The sequence below is a fragment of the Anarrhichthys ocellatus genome, unplaced genomic scaffold, assembly GCF_004355925.1.
Source record: "Anarrhichthys ocellatus isolate YVR2014 unplaced genomic scaffold, GSC_Weel_1.0 scaffold60, whole genome shotgun sequence".
NCBI lineage: Eukaryota > Metazoa > Chordata > Actinopteri > Perciformes > Anarhichadidae > Anarrhichthys > Anarrhichthys ocellatus.
The window spans coordinates 33,534-52,759 of NW_022280090.1; the positions used below are offsets into that span (position 1 = coordinate 33,534).

The 19,226-nt window shown below is 42.6% G+C and overlaps 1 protein-coding gene across 14 annotated transcripts in view; it reads left to right on the forward strand.

Annotated features, from left to right (window-relative positions):
• The window catches only part of nav1b (neuron navigator 1b), a 67,561-nt gene that overhangs the window by 13,905 nt on the left and 34,430 nt on the right, over positions 1-19,226 (forward strand). For 11 of the 14 annotated variants that reach the window (XR_004213628.1, XM_031871672.1, XM_031871660.1 and 8 more), the window contains exons 4-5: positions 11,175-11,277; positions 13,012-13,365. Coding sequence is in view for 13 of the 14 variants with exons in the window: in XM_031871672.1 (XP_031727532.1) it covers positions 11,175-11,277; positions 13,012-13,365 (457 nt within the window). In the remaining variant the exon portion in view is untranslated. Of the gene's footprint in view, positions 1-9; positions 5,920-11,174; positions 11,278-13,011; positions 13,366-19,226 lie in introns of those variants that run through there. The other 3 variants (XM_031871666.1, XM_031871668.1, XM_031871669.1) reach the window with 2 other exon arrangements.

The following is a 19,226-nucleotide window of genomic DNA, read 5'->3' on the forward strand; positions in this document are numbered from 1 at the left end:
AATCTTCTCCCACTGATGTTTCCATCCTGGGAATGTAGACACACATGATGCTCTTAACCAGTGGTTCCTGGGCGTCCCGACTAATTCAAAAGGGTCGCAAGATGATGGAATGGATATGTAAGGAAAACATATTCCTGTGTTTTTTAAAAATCTGTTCTTTTCTCATGAAATACCGAAAACTCTTCTTCAGTCCTCTAGAAATTATTCAAATGAACGGCAACGACCCCGGCTGATTGCACCAGATTACCCATCTCTATTTCTCCTTGTTTCATGTCATTTCTTGCCCGTTTACTATCGCAATAAGGCATATGATTCCCCCCAAAAATACATAGAAGACTTAACCTCAGCTCAGACATATGCAGCAAGTGACAAGAGGTTGCAAGCCAAAAATGTTGGGAACCACTGCAATAAACCAATAAACACAAAACTCTGATGCTCAATAATGAAAACAGGATGATATCTGATATCATCCAGGATTTTATAAAGAGCAGGCTGTCCATGAAGTTTAATCACTTTATTGGCTTACAATTGAATTCAGCCTCTGTTTTTATGACGTACTCGTCTTTCACTGTAGTGTCAGAACAAGTTTACTTAAATCTTGCAAAAAATCTAACTTTTTCACTCAGTTCACAGCATTCAATCACTTTTATTTTGTAAAACTCTGTTTTTCCAATTGTGTAATGTGGCATCCTGTAACACCCAAGCTTTAATATGGCTGAATGTTGACACTGGAATCTGTTCAGCATGGCAGTTGTTCTCACCAGGGCTGCTGCCAACTCGTCATGCTGTATGTACCACCTGTTATGTGCATCAGGATTTCCTGAACTGCTTCATTTCTTTCTTTATGTGCGTGTGGGAAAACAGATTCTTGGCAGAGATCACGTCTCTCAAATCACACAGCACTGCTAATGCGGCACTGTTTCCTCAGTGTTTTTTGTCTCTTGTGAGCCATCCTGATTATATTCACGTCATTTCTGTCGGTGCTGTGTTAAACATTACAAGTTAAGTGTTTTGTTCTGATGCCATGTTGCTTAGAGACTGACATACAAACATGACGTGCGTACACAAACGCACACTATATTTTGCTTGGTCAATATTTCATTATTTTAAGGAACTGGGAATACCTTGCTGATTGATGGCAATTCACCATCAGCAGATATAACCACAACTACTCAATCAATTAGTTCCAATTAGAGAGAGATTACATAACTAAAGATCTACTCTAAATAAGTGATATTGATTTAAGTAAGCAGACGCTATTGACTCAGGGGTAACAGCTGTGACCACAAGACAGAATTAATACTTAAACCTGTTTGTTGTTTGAGTTCACATTCGCTATAGAACTAGCCAGCTAAGGCTGCGACCGACGGAACACTTTTCTTAGTGACATTGATTTGACTGGCTAGCTAGCTTGTCTTATTGTAAAACATACCGTCTTAAGTAAGTTTTATTTTCCGTTTGTCAAACGTACGCAATGTTCAATGTTTGAATCTTGCTAACAAGGCTTTCCGGCTTGTAGCTGAAATGTTCTGTGAGCTGAGTGGATTAGAAATATCTCCCATTGCCAGGTTGTGTCTAAAGTTTGCTTGAAACTTCACTCGAAAATGTGCTCGAACAGCGAACAACGTTCACATTACAAAAGAGCCTTATGGGATGGTCATGATTGTTCAAACCCTCAGATATTACGGACTTGTGTCTTGTAAAAAAACTTTACATTTTGATTGTAAAATGCATGGAAATATGAACTTGTGGTCTTAGTTTTATTTCTTTGGCCAGTGACCATGGTATAAACGGAATAATGCCCTTCGAGGTGTTCATAATCAGGAATTGATGGACTCCACGGAGGCAGCAGAAGCAAGAACATGGCCTTCCCATCGTCCATTTATTTCTGATAATGGACCCACTTTGGGCATTATCCCAGCAGCATTATGTTCAAAGCCTAAATTACTTGGCTGCATCACTTTACAAGTCATTTTGGTTACAATGTCTGATATATTTGTCGCTCCTGATCACCCAACATGCAGACGTTTGAGAAACGACCTCATGTAATTGCACCAGGGCTATTATAAACCCCTCTAACTGTGTTCTTAATTACCATAATGACTTAGAGGGGTGAGAGCCTAGCCAGCCTCCTCAGGGAGAGACGAGACAAGAGACAGAGCGGCCCTCAGCTGAGGGTGGACAGATGCAGGACTGGGAGATCGAGTGAGGGGTTTGATGGGAGGATCGGCTTTCACCTCCTGTCTGGGAGTTCCTCTTGTCCCCGCTGGACGCACCCGAGGGACACTTAAATTCAGTTTTTGACCATAGAGCAGAGAGATGTGTCTTTGTAAGCTGTCATCCAGCTTCAACTACAAGTTAGCTGGAAGATAAAAAATAGGGTTGTTTAATGATGGTTCCATTCAGTAGGAAACATCTGCAGAAACTAGGGCTCTGTTAGGATCTCTGGTGAGAAATTTTACTTTAAAATGACTAAAGTTTCACAGAAGGGAGGATTCACCTCTCAAGGATGCGTACGAAACAGCCAATTAATCACTCAAATGTTTAAACAAGATGGTTTTACCTCTTCTATCACTTCCAGCAGCTTGAGTTCATCATGAAGGGATTATTTGCTCAGCACATGAAGACACTCTCATAACTGTTCAGGTCAGTCTTCATCCCTCAGGCTGCTCGCATTCCTGCAACACAATGAGTCTATTAGATCTCTATCGAGGGGCTTTTGTATAGCAATAATTACCACATGACTTCAACATCATCCACAAACACAATCTTCACACATGCCTGTAACACCATGCTTCGGCCTACATTGATGTTCTCCGGGGTTTTCCCCTTTGAGCACATGTGGAGGTTCTTGAATCTGTTGCTGTATAGCAGCAGCTGAGCAGCCCCAAAATGATCACATGTGCTGTCCAGGGAAATATATAATACACAGCTGTGTAACTGTGATGTCATACCATGCACACACACACACACACACACACACACACACACACACACACACACACACACACACACACACACACACACACATAATTACTCAGCTGGCCAGTTGGAGAGTTGGAATCAGACCCAGATGTGAAAGAGACCAACTGAAAGATGCAGCTCCACCCTTCCTCTCTCCTTAGACATGGTGGCGATTTGAGAGTTTTTACATTTTTATCTCCAGGACATTTTACTCAAAACTGTCAAATGTCAGCCCAAACGCTTCTAGCAAGGAGTCAGAACTTAGGAGGGATTTAGGAAACTCCTCAGAACAAGAAAGTAACAGAAAGCTTTCCCTAATGAGGAGGTGTGTGGCTCAGCGGTCAGGTTTGCAGTAAATATGGCATTTCGGAATTAGTTATCTTATGATTCATCAAGAAACCTTATTCCACAAAATAATTAAGCTATTCAATGCATCGTGGGAGTAAGGTCACAGTCTGCATGTGCTGGAGTCAGCAGGGGAGCCTTGGAGCTCGTGATGAGGAGGAACAAGACATGCCATTGTTTCCAGAAACTAATTGCCAGATCAAACCACCTCACTGGTCCATGAGCCGCCCCAGGTGCCCTGAAACCCAAATAAAAATAAAAAAACGCATTGGAGTGTGGTGCAAACCCATTGTAAGTGTCAGAGCGGGAACCTCTGGGCATTGTCGCTAACAGGTCAATCATATCCGGTGGTTCAGCCATCTAGCATGCTTGTAATCAGCCATGCTGTGTTGTGGAAGAGAGCAACTCATTCACCTAATAGGAACTAAAAAAAAAATTTCTATTCACCAGTGTTGTATTCGGATTATTTAATGAAGACATTTTATTTGATGAGCACATAACAACATGGGGGTTGTATCACAGTAGTTTATGGAGAAGGTTCATGTTTTTTCGGCGGCTGTGTTTTAGCAGAGCGCCGAGGTCTGCTGCAGATGACATGCGGGCGGAGAGAGAGGGTGGTTTCCATGGAGCAGCGCTGCATGCGACCGCTGCAGAGCCTCCTTGAGCCTCCTGAGAGACGGCCCTCGGGAATATCTTAAAATTATGATTCCACTCATATGTTAGCAAAAGAAAACATGGCCAAAAATTATGTGACAGGATTTTCAATCAACCAAAATCCTGTGTGTGTGTGTGTGTGTCACACTGTCTTGAAGATATTTCCAAAGTGTGGTTTTGGGTGTGTTTCTTGCTTACACTGGCACATCTTGTTGCTCGCTCAGTCTGCTGAAGTGAAGTCACTCATTTGGCCGATACACTTTTTGGATTTCAAGCCAGGTTTTCTTTTTAGTTTTCAATAACACTATATGTACATTAGCCTTTAACATCCATGTCATCATTGTGAAGAGTACAGTTCTCCATATAAAGCGTACAGCACTGCTGATTCTTACCATTCGATTTATCCATCTGTTAATCTGGAATTGATACCGTAAGGAAGCTCAGACAGGATCAAGAGATAATCTGGATGCTCCAGTTGTTTCATGTGGGATTTTGACAGTGATAATGATTTCTGCCATAGCCTGGAATTACAAATCTGAATGTGCATCCATTCACATTAATGACGCGTCCACTAACATCACAAATCATGCATCATGTTGAATGTATTGAACAGGGTGCACTGTAGGTGATGGAGGGGGAGGGGAAGAACAAAGGAATCAGAGGAGATGGTGGGAAAACATGGTGCGTTAGAGGAGAATGGCGCCTGGTTTTTAAATACATAGATGATCATTTCTCATCGCTCGCTTGCATTTCGCATATTCTGCTGAGACACAGCAAAGCATCTTTTAAATGAAGGAAAAAAAACAAGGGAAGGAGGAGGCATGATGGGAGGGAGGGAAGTGGGAGGCGAGGCAGAGGTAGCAGAGAGCAGGGGGAGGAGGGAGCGTTGATGCGTCTGCTGTCGCTGTCATTCCGCTGCTGCGCGGCTCAGCGGCAGGAGAGTGTGCTGGAGGGAGGAGGGTGGAAAAAATCGGAGGAAAGGAGGACAGGAGGGAAGGAGAGAAAGGGAGTGCCTGGGCAGCACTGCAACAGCTGCAACTGCAGCAGCCTGTAAGGAGGAAAAAGAGGGAGAGAAGGAGACGGAGGGAAGAAAGAGAAGGCTGCAGGACTGCCTTAGAGGAAGCATTTTTATGTATGTTTTTGCACAAGGAAAAGGGTTTGATACGGAAGCCAGTTTTCTCCCTCGCTGATGCTTTTCTACATGGTCTCATGCAGGAGGCATGCTTGGAAATAGTGTGAAAGGCAGAGAAGGAGACTTGAAGATGGAAAGGACGGATAGCACAAAGGCATACGGCCAAGCAGATGGCAAAGGAGTTGGTATGGCAGCCAAGAGGGCAAAGTCTGGAGTGCCCCAGAGCACACAGAGGGGTGAACTGAAGGTTTACCGGGCGGGTAGCTCTGAGGGCAGGCTACCAGTGTCCTCCAATCTCCGCAAGCAGAGGTCCATGACAAATCTGGCTGTACTCACTGACGCCGAGAAGAAGTTGCACCTTTATGAGCCCAAGTGGTGTGATGACATGGCCAAGCCTGGAGCAGGGCAGTCCAAGATGGGCAAGCCAAAGACAGCAGGGGTTGGCAGCAGTGCCGGAGGTTGTGCCCCTCTTTCTCGAAACCTATCCAAATCGGAACACTCGCTGTTCCAGGGCAAGCCCATGCCCTTCAGCCCCCTGGCTGCTCCATCTCCTCTGAGCAAGCTGAGTCGCATACCTCGTGCTCCTTACGCTGAGGTGAAGCCCATGAGCAAGGCGGCGCCCGAGGACGGGAAGTCGGATGACGAGATCCTCTCCAGCAAGGCGAAGGCCAACGCTAAGAAGCAGGGAGCCGGACCCGGAGGGGAGTCCGGTTCCAAGGGCCAAGGGGAGGAAGGGGGAGACAAGGCTTTCCTGAAGGTGGACCCAGAACTGGTGGTGACGGTGCTGGGCGACCTGGAGCAGCTGCTCTTCAGTCAGATGTTGGGTGAGTACGGCAGAGCAGTCTTGATACCTGTACAACCCCAGGGCCCCCGACAGTATGTGTGGCGACCATGTGCTACAAACCAAATGCCCCGCTTGTAAGATCTCTCAGTGCTTCTCGGCAGCACGCCCCCTTCGATGCAGCCGCCACACGGCACCTGCTTGCTCCTCCAGACCCACACCACCCTAGAGCGGATTTAATGCAGTTCGACGACGAAGAAGAAGATATCCTTGTTGTGCTTGCAAAGCATGCTCCCCTTTATATTATTTCATTGAATGCTACATCAGTTTGGCTTCCTATCAACCATTCAGCTTTACGTAAAAATGCCAAAGCTATAGTGATGCTCTATTGTTCTTATTCCTCCAGCATGTCGTTTAGGTGTCTGAGGCCGTTGATGTGAAACACGCTTGCTTTATATCATAGCGTTGCTGGCTGAATGCATGAAAAAAGCCTGAGGGGTTTCGGGATTATTACCAGCGAACTGATCTCCTTTTCTAGAGCTCTGGTTTGCTGCAACATGTGCCGATGCACTCCAGGGTTCAGTCACTCCTCCACGTAACGCTTCCCATAAAAAGAGAGATGGGGAAAGAAGGCATGCCATATTGAATTCATTTGAGGCACATAGACACATATTTAGCCTCCTCGCAGCTCCATTCATCTGTAGAGCGCTGACAGATGGTTTACGCGGCGGTGCAAAAAGAAAGGAAAATGGCTTTGTCTCTGGAGGTGTAGGTCAGGTTTATAGGCAGAGCTGGGTGAATAATAAGGGTTTTGATCACATGATTGTGATTCCGATGACTTCCATCATATTTTCTTTGTATACCAAAGCATGCCCCCTTGTTTAGCTGCAGGTGTTGTATTTATCTAATTATGATCTGATCAGAATTCAGTTTTCCTCTGTTTTCACTGCAAGGTTATTGGACTTCTTAGATTTGAGTTATTTTACAGTTCAGACCTTCAAATCTGTTGTAGTGACTATTGTATAGAAAGATGAACATTACACCCTTTAGTGCATACAACTGCATTTTCTTATGTCAATGTTTTGGTTTCTGATGACACTTTTGATAGCAAGTTTTCTAATTTAAAGAACAGGAAGATTAGAGCATGAGAGCTTTGTGTTAATTCATATTCCTAAAATCCTATCATTGACAAATCTGGTCCAAGCATGTTACACACCAACAAGCATCGCGTGTACTATTCAATTATTTGTCATTCCATTGCTCCAGTATCTGCAGCAGAGCATGTTCTCAGTTGCATCTTAATGAACACATCTGTGGTGATTAAATCGGTTATTCATGCCTCATTAGCCCATATGGACGTCTATCACTCATGTTAGTCACACTTAGAGTCAACTACCAACTGTCAACAACAACAAGATTAGCAGCATCAGTGGTGTTTGGGTGTGAAACCACCACCAACATTTCTAAAAGCTCTGCAGAATCCGGCACCACACCCACGTCTGCTTTATTAACCTAATGGCAGCAGAAAGCCTCGAGCTGATGCATCTTTTCTCCTCAATGTTACACTTTGACCGCTATGTCAAGATCAATTCAGAGTCGTTATTCCTCATAAAGGGGAACTTATTACCTAAATGAATTATTTATCATCTTTGAAGATGATAATCCAATGTGCGCCCTTGACAAGTGCTTTTGTGCTCATGAAAGGAAAACCAGGAAACAGAACATGGTGATATAAAAGCAGGAAACAGTGATTATTGACTTAAATTGATCAGCCAGATCAGAGAAAATGATCTTCAATGATATATTAATGTGTTGCATTCATGGCAGCATTTGCTGAGCACTCTTTTCTGCATGGTGGACTGGAACTTTTGTCCTTGTCCTGACGGCATGTGGGCAGCCTTGCTACTGTAAATAGATCTATTTATTAAAAGTCTGCTCTGTTTCTGCAGCATATCTCATTATAAGATGGCTGAAAGGACGCTATTCATGACCATAGAGGGTCTCTTTGTTTACCAACATGGCATTAAAATCTTAGTCAACAGGCTCATCTATTGAGCTCGCCATCTAAATTTGTGCACGTGGCTTGTCGTACAGTAGTGGAACATCGTCTTCATCACAAGACGAGCCTACAGATAATACGGCATAATAAAACACTTGCGTTCAGATCAAGTGGAGCTTTCATGCTTTTATTTTGTGGTTTCTCATCTCATCTCATTAAATACTTGCAACTTCTATTTGACTGAAGTCTTCTTCCTCTTTTCTGCTGTGTAATAAATGGAAATGGACTAGCCTCAAATACGTTTCTTGAAAATGATGAAAGCACGATGACAAATAGATTCCAGGTCATTAGAACGATAGATAGGAAGCTGAAGATGAGAGTGGAAAAGACAGCAGGACCCCTGGAAAAAGGGCACGAGGAAACGTCATTGCATTGTAATTATAAGTGATCTATCATGCAAGATCTCAAACATATATGGCCCACAGCTATGTGGGTTGAATATGTGTAGAATATGAAGCTATACAGGCATGTAAGGATCATGAAATCATGCCTCTTAAAGGTACAGTAAGTTTAACGTAACATTTTTTAACATAAAAACCCATAGTTGTGAACTCTGATCCAATGACACAGGCTTTTAAAATGGAGTCTAATAAAGACTTCCGTTCCTCTCACTAATAGGCTTGTTTGTTTCTGGAAATTTGGATGGAAATAGTTTTTTAAGTTAATAACTAAAGGCCTTTAATAATACTTAAGAATTAATTTTTGCCATGCTTTAATTTGCCTGTGTCGATGTAGATCACTTCCTGTGACATCATTCGTAGGACTTTCCCGATTCACATCTGCTTCAGTATTCTGTCAGAGTTGTCCTGCTCTGTAATGGAGGCATCACTGCAATGCAGGGTGCCAGTGGACTGTCAGTCACTGCACAGTGAATAATGCATACAACAAGGGTTGCCCCCTCTTATTCGATAAGTCGACTCGGTTGTTTTGGTCTTAGTCATCTAAGATCTTGTTCGTCAATCAGTCATTCTTTATGCTTTTTTTCAGGCTGAATGACTTATTTCCAAGAAACTTATGAGCACATCTCTGGTAAACACAAGATTCAAAGTGGTGCTTTTGTCTCATCCTTTGTGGAGAAACTCTGTCTTACAGATCTGTTGATAAAATCAACTAATCGATTAGTCGACAAAATCTAAGTGTTGGTCAACTGATAATGTATTTGGTTGAGGCCAGACCTACATACAGCAGTATATACGGAAAAACAGATGTGATACACATATGTGCTCTGTGTCCAGGATGCAGGTTTGAATACTTTCCCAGGAATTCATAATAAATAAGTTAGCAGTATGCCAGAATTAGAATGTGGCTAGTGGTGGGTTTTATGAATGTGCTGTGAGTAAATGATTCAGCAACATATTTCCTTTGATTTTTGCAAAAATATCAGATTATGTTATTCAAATTATGATTTTAGCAACTAAAGCATTATTCAACTTTTAATGATTATGTTTAGGCACTTGCAGCAATTTGTTAAGATTAAGGAAAATTCATAGTTTTGATTTAATACAAAAAATAAATCAGCGGTGACTCGAAGCACGTGACTTCAAGTTTACATGTTATTTAAACCACAATCTTTGACTTGTCTGTGAACGCAACGCAGAATGTTTACATTGCTTTGAATGGAACATGCAGCACATTTCTGACAACTGGAACCTTGATAAACATCAATTATTGTGTATGAAATCACTTCCTCTTTACTAAGACCTGCACTGTATTCAGTGTCCACCATTTATTTGAATGTCTGTTGTGTCTAATTTCTGCTAAGAATCCCATAAAGCACCACATCACATTTTATAAATGCAGAACAGTCATGTGACAGTTACTGATGAAAAAATCTCTCTGTAATGCTTAGTAAAGACTAAACTAATAAGTGTAAATAATTGTTGGTGGATAGTGAATGAAGCGATGGGTTTGTAAGTGAAGGACCATTGACTTCCACTGATGATTAGATTTGTATTTTAGGTCTTAGAAGCCCTGAGAGAAGTCTGCTACTATATAAAGTATATACGTAAGTTGCATTAAAGAATCCCTGCTCAAAGAAGCTAATAATAAAACCTGAGCCCAGACAAGTGTCCAACAACATAATATTTAACATTAACTCAATATCTCATTTAGGGTGGCTCATAAATCATAAAATGCTGTGATGTTCAAGTATGTACACGTATATTGGGTTATACTGTCTGGGTACACACGTTTCCAGATGACGATTTATTGTTTTTTCATTGAGACCAAATATTAGATGTATTTGGATGCTATTGAAACCAGCTAATGTATCAATGGCTCTATTATAAACAAGCCTTCAGCTTCATTGCAGATTTGGACTCCTATCTCTTGTGCTGGTTTTAAAGAAGGACGTTAGCGAGTGTGTTTTGTACAAACTGTGTGTAAATGTTTGCATGTGATATTGATGGCCTCTATACACCCTGTGAATGAGTTCAACATCCTAATATGAGAGCAGCCCATTATTTGACGCCTGCTCCCCTTACATCTTCCCCTCTCCTCCAGCTATTCCAGTCATTGCACTGCATGTTAATTTCTTTCTTCCCAAGGGGGTCTCAGCTCCCCACACTGCAGTGGAAAGCCCCATCTCATTTTGTTTTAAGACAGGGTGGTTCCTCTCATTTGTTTACAGCTAACACAACAACATAATTGTACTGTAATATTGATTTGACACGGTCAAGACCCACTGACTGCACACTTTACATCGCACACAGCTCTGTCCAAATAAGCTGACCTGCAGCGAAATCCCGTCTGGCTGCAGTTCAGCTGCTTGTTAACCGCACAACTTCAGCTGAATGACTCTGAGTTAATGCTCGATAACACAGAAGCTCTGCAGAGAAAGGAAAACTCCTTGGAAAATATCCTGCTGTGGCTTGAATGTCAGAATACATCCCCCTGGTGGTCAAGCGAAGTTAGAGGCAACCTTTCAGTATTTCATTCTCCAGGATGTACCACGTCGGTGCAGAAGGCGGGGGTAGAGCGGAGGTTACCATGGTGCGGGAGTCCATGGAGTGAAATTTGTCTGCCTAATGATGTGAACATACGCTGGCTATATATGCTTACAAAGAAGACACCTGTCACATGCATGTGGAGGCAGAAATGTCTGTGTGTGTGTGTGTGTGCATGCATGAATTCTCTTAATACTCCAACACAACCCACAGTGAAACAGCAGCATGTGTCTGAGTTTTATCTCGACGCACTAAATGTTTTATAACCTTTTGTTCTGCATGACTGACCCACAGACCCTGAGTCCCAGAGGAAGCGGACCGTGCAGAATGTCCTTGACCTCCGCCAGAATTTAGAGGATACAATGTCGAGTCTGCGGGGCTCTCAGCTCAGTCACAGGTAAGTGCACTACATCTGCATTTTTAGGACATTATATTGCCTCATAATGCTGTCTCCCACATCACTGGCTAGTATCACACAAAAAACAATACAGGCAGTGTATGTCTTGCACATGAAATCATAAAACCCTGAGCAATATTCTGTCTTTTGTTTAAACTGGAAAAAAAGAAAACACATGTGAACAAGCAACAGCAAGCTCGTTGGATCGATACATAACACAATCAAGTGTAAACAGTTTGGAGAGTTGCCACCAGGTGCACATCTGGCTTCCATCCTTCTTAAAGAGTCCGTCTCTGTTTCGTGGTCATGACTTCATTCTAAGAATCTCTCTGTTTAGCTCTCATAGGCAAAAGGCCCAGACATGAAATTGTTGCAGCAACAACAACAGCATAAGGCAAAGGTGGAGGACAGATCTTTTCATTTTCATTTGGACATACAAGTTGATATGTAATAGCCTGTGTAGCATGTGTAGCAGATTGTTGTTCCTGCAAGCAGGAACAACAATCTGCTTTTATCTCTTCAAACCTCCATTAAGAGTATTTTTTATATGAACACAGAATCAATTCTGCATCTTTATGAAGCTTTTTTAGCTGTTTAAGCTTACTATTGTATAGGTGAGTCTACTCTGCTCTCATTATCCCCTGTAGGCATCTGTTTCCTGCAAAAGAAAAGTGCTGATTAACCACTTATAAGTTACCTGGCCAACATGAAATGGATGGCAGAGTTACTGATAAGCTGATGAAGAAAGACTGAGACTTTTGCAAACCAAAACCATAGCTACAAGTTCAATAACATCATAAACTTAGAATACAATCATGTTTCTCTCTGTCTGCTGAATGTGTCATTACGCAGTTGTTTGAAAACACATATACAACAACTTTAAAAACTGGTACAAAGGTGGTAATTGTGTATCTGCCATTCTGTTTTGATCTTCTTTGGTCCGAAATGAATGAATAATCAATATCAACTCCGTCAATTATCTTCTCTGTGAAATCTTGCGATTGTACCCTTGCTATTGGCCATACTTTCTCATTGGATGCTTGACGAGACATCTTGAAATCCTCAGCAGTTATAGTTATGTTGTATAATTATCTTCAATCATTCAGATGTCTTTTACAATGAGAGTAAAAATTTGTCTCTCCGTCAGGTTCAGTACTGGAGTGGCACCAGTTAGCCTCTATATTGATGAATTATCCATCAACAATGAACAAAAATACTCCCACAGTCATAGCCATTGCAATATTTATTTGGGTGAGTTGGTACATGCAGTTATGTAATCGGCAGACAAAGAAGACGCTCGCGGCCATCTGGAGGACATTTCTAACCCTGACTCACTTACAGGAGTGATATACTCTCCTCAGAATAATGGAAAGGTGGCTTTAGATACGACAAAGCAAAGTCCTTGGTGTGTGTGAATGTGTTGCTCAAAGAGACAGAGAGAGAGATCCTCTTTGCCATGTTAACATGGGGATATCGGATCGTCCATCTCTTTGTCTGTGGGTTTAAAGAGGCCACATTTCTAGTTTTAGTCCCTGAAGACGACGCGACACAACTGCTGTATCTGGGGCATCGGCGACTCAATGCCACTGTGGGTTTTCTTTGAAGGACAGAGCGAGAAGAACGTTTCACTGGGTGCTCTGGTCGCATTTGTGTCGTGCTGGACAAGAAAATCAGCTAAATGTGTATGACCATAACACACACTGACCTTTCCCCCCCCCCCGTGTGTCGCTCTAGCTGTATGGACAGCAGTAATGTGGGCTACGACAGCGACGAGGCCAACGCTCACAGCATATCCAGCCTGTCCAACCGCTCGTCGCCTCTCTCCTGGCGCCACGGCCAGTCCAGCCCTCGCCTTCAGGCGGGCGATGCCCCGTCCTCCACGGGCGGCGGATACAAGGGGAGTAAGACGACCGGCTCCCAGTACACGGCCCAAACGATGCCGGCTCGCTGCTCCAGTCGCCTCAGTGGCACGTCTCGCATTGAGCTCATCGAAGGGTTGGATGACGCCGACCTCAAGTCCGGTTACCTGAGTGACAGCGACCTTCTAGGAAAGAGCCTTCCGGATGACGACGACAACCTGGGCAACGGGTAAGAGCACCTGAAGATGGGGTTGAAACCTCTTGTTGCCATAACAACAATGAACCTGCATGCTGGTTGGTCCGTTAGGCCTCCACCTTGTGACTTTAAAAAGGTCAGCGAGAAGTTGTTGTGATATTTCGTTGTACTCACGGTAAGCTGATGGGTGTCCTGCTGCAAATGCTTTTCACTGTTGCATTCTGCATTTCCGTATTTTAATTAGGCCTCATAGGGGCTGTGCATTTTAACATTCAACAGTGGTTTCGTGTGACTTTTCATGCCGACATCGTGGCTTTCTGCTTTGTCTTGCTATCTGATGTTTTGCAAAAAGCATCAAAGAGCTTTCATCAGCAGTCTCTGCTTTTCTCTTGCTCTGAAAGGATTTCTCTCAGTGCCCATGACATTCTCAGAGGCTGTTTTTGCTGACAGTGAGAGAAGTTCTTCACTGAGGGGAGGACTTGAACTCATCAGGTGTCCTCTCGGTTACACAGTAAATGCTCCCTCATCTCTGACGGGTGGAAACTGTTCAGCTTCTGAATCTTTGAAGATTTTGTCAACAGGTTAAGAAGCAACAAATGGCTTCAATTAGACAATACTTTCTTTTTTTTCTTAACAGGAATGCTGCCTCCTACAGTTCCTTGTTTTCTCCTTCTTCTTCGCCTGTCTTCTTCACGCTCTGCTAATTGTTGTTGTTCTTTTCCACCGTCCTGACCTTTGTCTTCTTCACGCTCTTCTTCTTCTTTGTCTTTTGTCTTCTTCACACTCTTCTTATATTTTGCCTTCCTCTTCTTCAAGCTCCTCTTGATTTTGTTCTTTTCTTCTTCTTGGCCTTCCTGTGCTTTGTCTTCTTCATACTCTTCTTCTTCTTCTTCTTTTTCTTCTTCTTCGCCGTCCTCTTTGTCTTATTGAAGCTCTTCTGCTTGTTCTTCCTCTGGTTCTCCTTCTTCTTCTTGGCCTTTTTCACCTTCACCCTTGCCTCCTTCCTCTCACATGCCTTGTGTGTCTTTATCTACTTCGCTCTCCCAAGTTGACAGCTGACAGTGAGAGTAAGAGAGAAAGAATCCAGGACAGTCCTCCAGTTTGATTTAGCAGCTTTATCGCTGTTGCACATGCAGTGGGATTTAAAATCAGCCCCTGGAGCGCTCACCAGTCCCTGCTAGCCAGGTCACGTTCTTACTACAGTGAGGACAAGAAAAGAAATGAGACTCATTTAGATGAGTAAAAATTAGAGCAACGAAGAAAAAGTTTGAAATGGGGTCATTTAAAGTTTCGTCAAAATTTGTAGCTGAGGAGAATCAGAATGATATAAGATTGCTACCAAGAATGATTAAAAAAAGAAGCATTGTATTAAATAAAAATGGACGACTAGCTCTGTGTGTTAAGGTTTAGAATTTTTTTTGGAGGGAGGTGAAAAAGATCAGACATCAGAAACCTGATGAGGTTAGGATTAAACAGGGATTATCTCATATGGGTCCATTCCTCACAGTAACATCCGTGCACTCGCAATCCATTTAAATCTGCCCTGCATTTTGTCCCTCGCTGCATCAGCTCTACTGCTTCAAATTGATGTGAGAGGTGAGCACCACAGGCACCAAAGATCCTAATAATTTTACGTCGCCGTGTTTTCAAAAATGCATCATCATGCTCAGCGTTAGGCCTTCCTGTGTTAACAGTCCCGAAACATGCTTTCAAGGAGACAAGCTGTGAGACATCCTGATGGGTACAACCGGCCCCTGCTGTAGATTATTACCATATACACCAAGAGGATTATGGGTGTGTTTGGGAACATACATGGAAATGTTAAAAGAGTTATTACAGGCTATTGTGGCTGCCAAAACACAACAATACATGGAAACACTGGGGGCTGTTTTCTCCCTGACCTTGATTAGGTTGCATGTTTATATTTGGAAGATACAACACTGTGGGAACCCCTCTAAATTGCATGCTTTGGTGGTCTGCGTTTGCATTAGTTTCAGTGGAAAGCATCCCTCCTGCAGGAATACTGGAGAGCTGTTCTCTCTGTCAAGAATTAATCCTCCCTCATACCAACAACCTTTTGGTGCAGATAACTAGTTAATCCGGTTTTTGAAGCAGCCACTTGCTCTAATTTTCTTCCTCGCAGTTCCCTCTTGCAGATTCCGTGTTACATTTGCATTTCTACTGTAAATCCCCTTGTCACACGCTCACACTCCGGCTCATTGAGAGCCATTAGCTGCCAGCTCTTGAAAATAGATCAGGCTCCCCCCCCCCCCCCTGCGTAACCATGGAAACCAGCTGGTAATCGACTGTATGGCGAGGTGCAATTTCTGTTCTCTTACACTTCTGTTCTCTTGCCCCAGTTTTCCCATGTTCATGCATTTCACTGATCTGAAATAAGCCCTAAATATAATGAACTAAATCTGAATGGTAGAGTGAGACCTGTTGACAATCAAGAATGGTTTTCAATATGTAATGCTTGAATCACGTATCAGACCATGTGTGTAACGCTTCAAACAACGTGGAAAGAGACAACCAGCTACTGGTGACATAATAAGACACAATGCATGTTGTTGATGGAACTACAGCACCATGCTCCACGTCTAATGGATATTGATTAACCCACACCAGACAGCACTGGCTATCTAAGGCTAAACGTGTACACACTGACAGTAATCACTGCTGCAGTGTGTCTGCCTTGCCAATAGTCTGATGCCACATACATCTCAATCTCCTCAAGAGCTCCATCTTTCCATCAGAGCTCTACAGCAACACACTGCTTATTAATGATAATCTGGTTTGGCCCAGTTCAGGAAAAAAAGTATTTAAGAAGCCTGTTTTATTCATAATTAATATAGCTTCCTGTTTTGTTTCTGTGAAGCTGGGACTATTCATCTGTAACCAGTTGCTTTCATTACTAGTACAGATGTACAGTAAATAAAACCTTACGTGAAGGTATATGGTCACTTTTTGGACACTAGAGATTGAAAGATCTCAGAGACAACTTACTTGAGCAAATAGTAGCCCAATTGACTGACAAATACAGAACCTCTACGATATCACTGGTCCATAAGGCTGTAGGCTAATAATTGTCCTCTTTCTCATCCAGTAGACACTGTGACGCCATAAATATGAATCGTCACATGACCAACATCAGTCCGATGGTCGCTCTCGTTTTAGCTCTGGTTTGGTCTTCACCAACTCTTGAGAAAAATGTTTAGGACTTCAACTTTCACCACCAACTAGTCACTGGCTTTGTCTGCAGTTTGCTGCAAGGTAGGTAGTGGTTTATAAGAGCTTGTTCCCTAAAAATGTTTGGCTGCTGCTGGAAGTTGTGTATTTCAGAGCGGCTCCTGGAGGTCATAAACAATGAGTATAGAGGCTAATAATCTCTGCTGTGTAGGATGTGACATATCTTAGGGTTTGTCACTACAAGCAACTCCTTTCACCTTACTCACAGTAGTTTGATTCAATGTTTCAAAGATTACCATAGAGTAAAATCACCTCCTTTCTGACACAAAAGTGTTTCACATAGGAAGTATTTATTATAGGACAGTTTCATTATATTGCATTATATACAGCAGTCTTTCAGTACACATCTTCAAACTGCTCTCATGGTAGAAAGAACACATTACTTTTAGTTTAAACTGAAATTGCCAAAGTTGTGTGCAGTGAAAGAACTATACATAATTGCCCTCAGTTGGCACTGTGTCTGCTTGAAATGTTGGGTAACATTTGATATAACAAGAGTTTTATTCTCATTTAACTTAATTGCGTGAGAATGAGCACCACTTCCTCACTGAGCGACTGTTTTCTTTCTCATGAGTGCTGAGGCGGCACCTTATTCAGCCGTGACCACTTCTGACCACGTCAGGAATCATAACTGCTTCCTGTGGTTACATTCTTGAAAACATATTGGCAAAGTTTCACCGTGACTCGTATGATATCATCCATTTAAAACCCTGGTTTATGACTAGAGCCGTAATCAGATTATATTGCTTGTGTATGGTTGGATTTTTCCATATCTGGTAGATAAATTGTGACTACTGTTGAGCATTCAGTGGCATGTTAGTGGTCAGTCAATTATGGTTGATGTTTTACCGGCACTCAGCTGCAGAATATGTAAGCGCAGGTTTGCTTCTCATGTCGAATGCAGATGTTAACCCGGGAAAGTTACTTGTTTTTTCCATAATGTCATTTTAGTTGATGGGATGAATGCAAGCCTAATGTTTGCAGCAGAACATGTGAATTTCACTGGAGGCCCATCTCCCTGAACATGATGATTGTGTCTGACAGATTTACGTTTTATCTTGGAAGATTAACAGTTTAAAAACCCTTAAATTGGACTAGATAATATAATATCTATCAGCATTTGGTTTGGCTCCAAACTCTTTGGCTGACCTAGGAGAGAAGCAACGAAAGGCACTTAGCGGCAGTACAGAGCTATTGATGACTGCAAAGCCTCATAGAAAGCTGAGGTCACGCCTCAATTTTGTTAGTTTTTGTTCCACAAACACATGTTTTCTTTTATCAACCTCTCTTAAAACCTGAAACAGTTTATTGGAACTTTTTCGCTGAAAACAAAAGCGGAACAAAAACATTAAAGTTGTTGGCTGTACAACCCAAAAAAGTAACTGATACATTTACATATACATTTATCTCTCTACCCTGTTATATGACAGACAGACAAACAGACAGATGGATAAATAATTACTTAGATACATTCTGACTTTATTCATTCATTCATTTATTAATTTGTTCATTTCTCGGGATCGGGACCGTTCCATTTTGTGTCTCTATACGGCAGCATACATGTGGAGGCAGCAATGCAGAGCAGATAAAGGAGGCTGGTTCAGCAGCATCACACTTCTGATCATGCGGCAATGTGGGTCGGGATGTGCTGCCATGGCAACCGTCTTCCACTGACCCACTGATGGACTGCCTTGTGTGTCGGTGTGTGATAGCTGCTGAACGGATGTGTGTGTGTACGTGTACTTGTATCAACTGCTGGTTTGTGTGCGATAAAGAGAAAGAGAGAGAGAGACGTAGACAGAGAAAATGAGAGACAGAGACAGAGAGAGAGAGAGTCGGGTGTGAAGACAGCATTCTCACCACTTAATTAGATTGTTTCATAATTGGCCTTGTGGGGGAGAGCTGTCTGCCTGTATACAATTGTTTGTGTTTCCATTTGCACCCTGGTCATGCCAGGATTTACAGTGGCACTGGTTGTGGAAAATTCTTTCATTCAAGCAGTTTTCCAGAAATCTGATCTGAAGAACAAACCTCTTAAATTCCTTTAAAAATAAAAGCATACGATTGCATGTTTCGGACAAAAATGACACCGTTTTACCCCTCACAAGCACTGAACGCATTCCATCGCTGTCTTTGCCTTCACTACTGTATTTCGTAGATAAGCCCTTGGCTCAGTTTGCTCCTCTGGCAATGTCATGTCCATGGTAACCATAATAAAGCTTTGCCCCTGCTAGTGAGTGGATCTGCTCGATGGTTTGCATGCACAGTTATGAAAGTGAGTATTTGTAGTTTTACAGCCTCACTCGTGGAAACTATGTGTATCGACAAGCACATTCTGTAATGCACAAAGGGTTCGCTGCAGTCATCTGATCCTGGATCTGTGCCTCCTGCGGTCTGCAGTCAATTTAACTATTGAAGCCTCGCGCGTTTTCTGACCCACTTAATCCCATCTGCATCAAAATTTAGTTTTGGCCTCTTTGCTCTGTTTCTCTGCAGGCGCTGCTGGGATTACAGTTTAGTGAGGCCACCACTCGGGGTCAGTCCTTCATGGGCTATTGCTCTGCAAGAACAGATGTTGTTTTCTTGTCTCTGAAGACTACACACACACACACACACACACACACACACACACACACACACACACA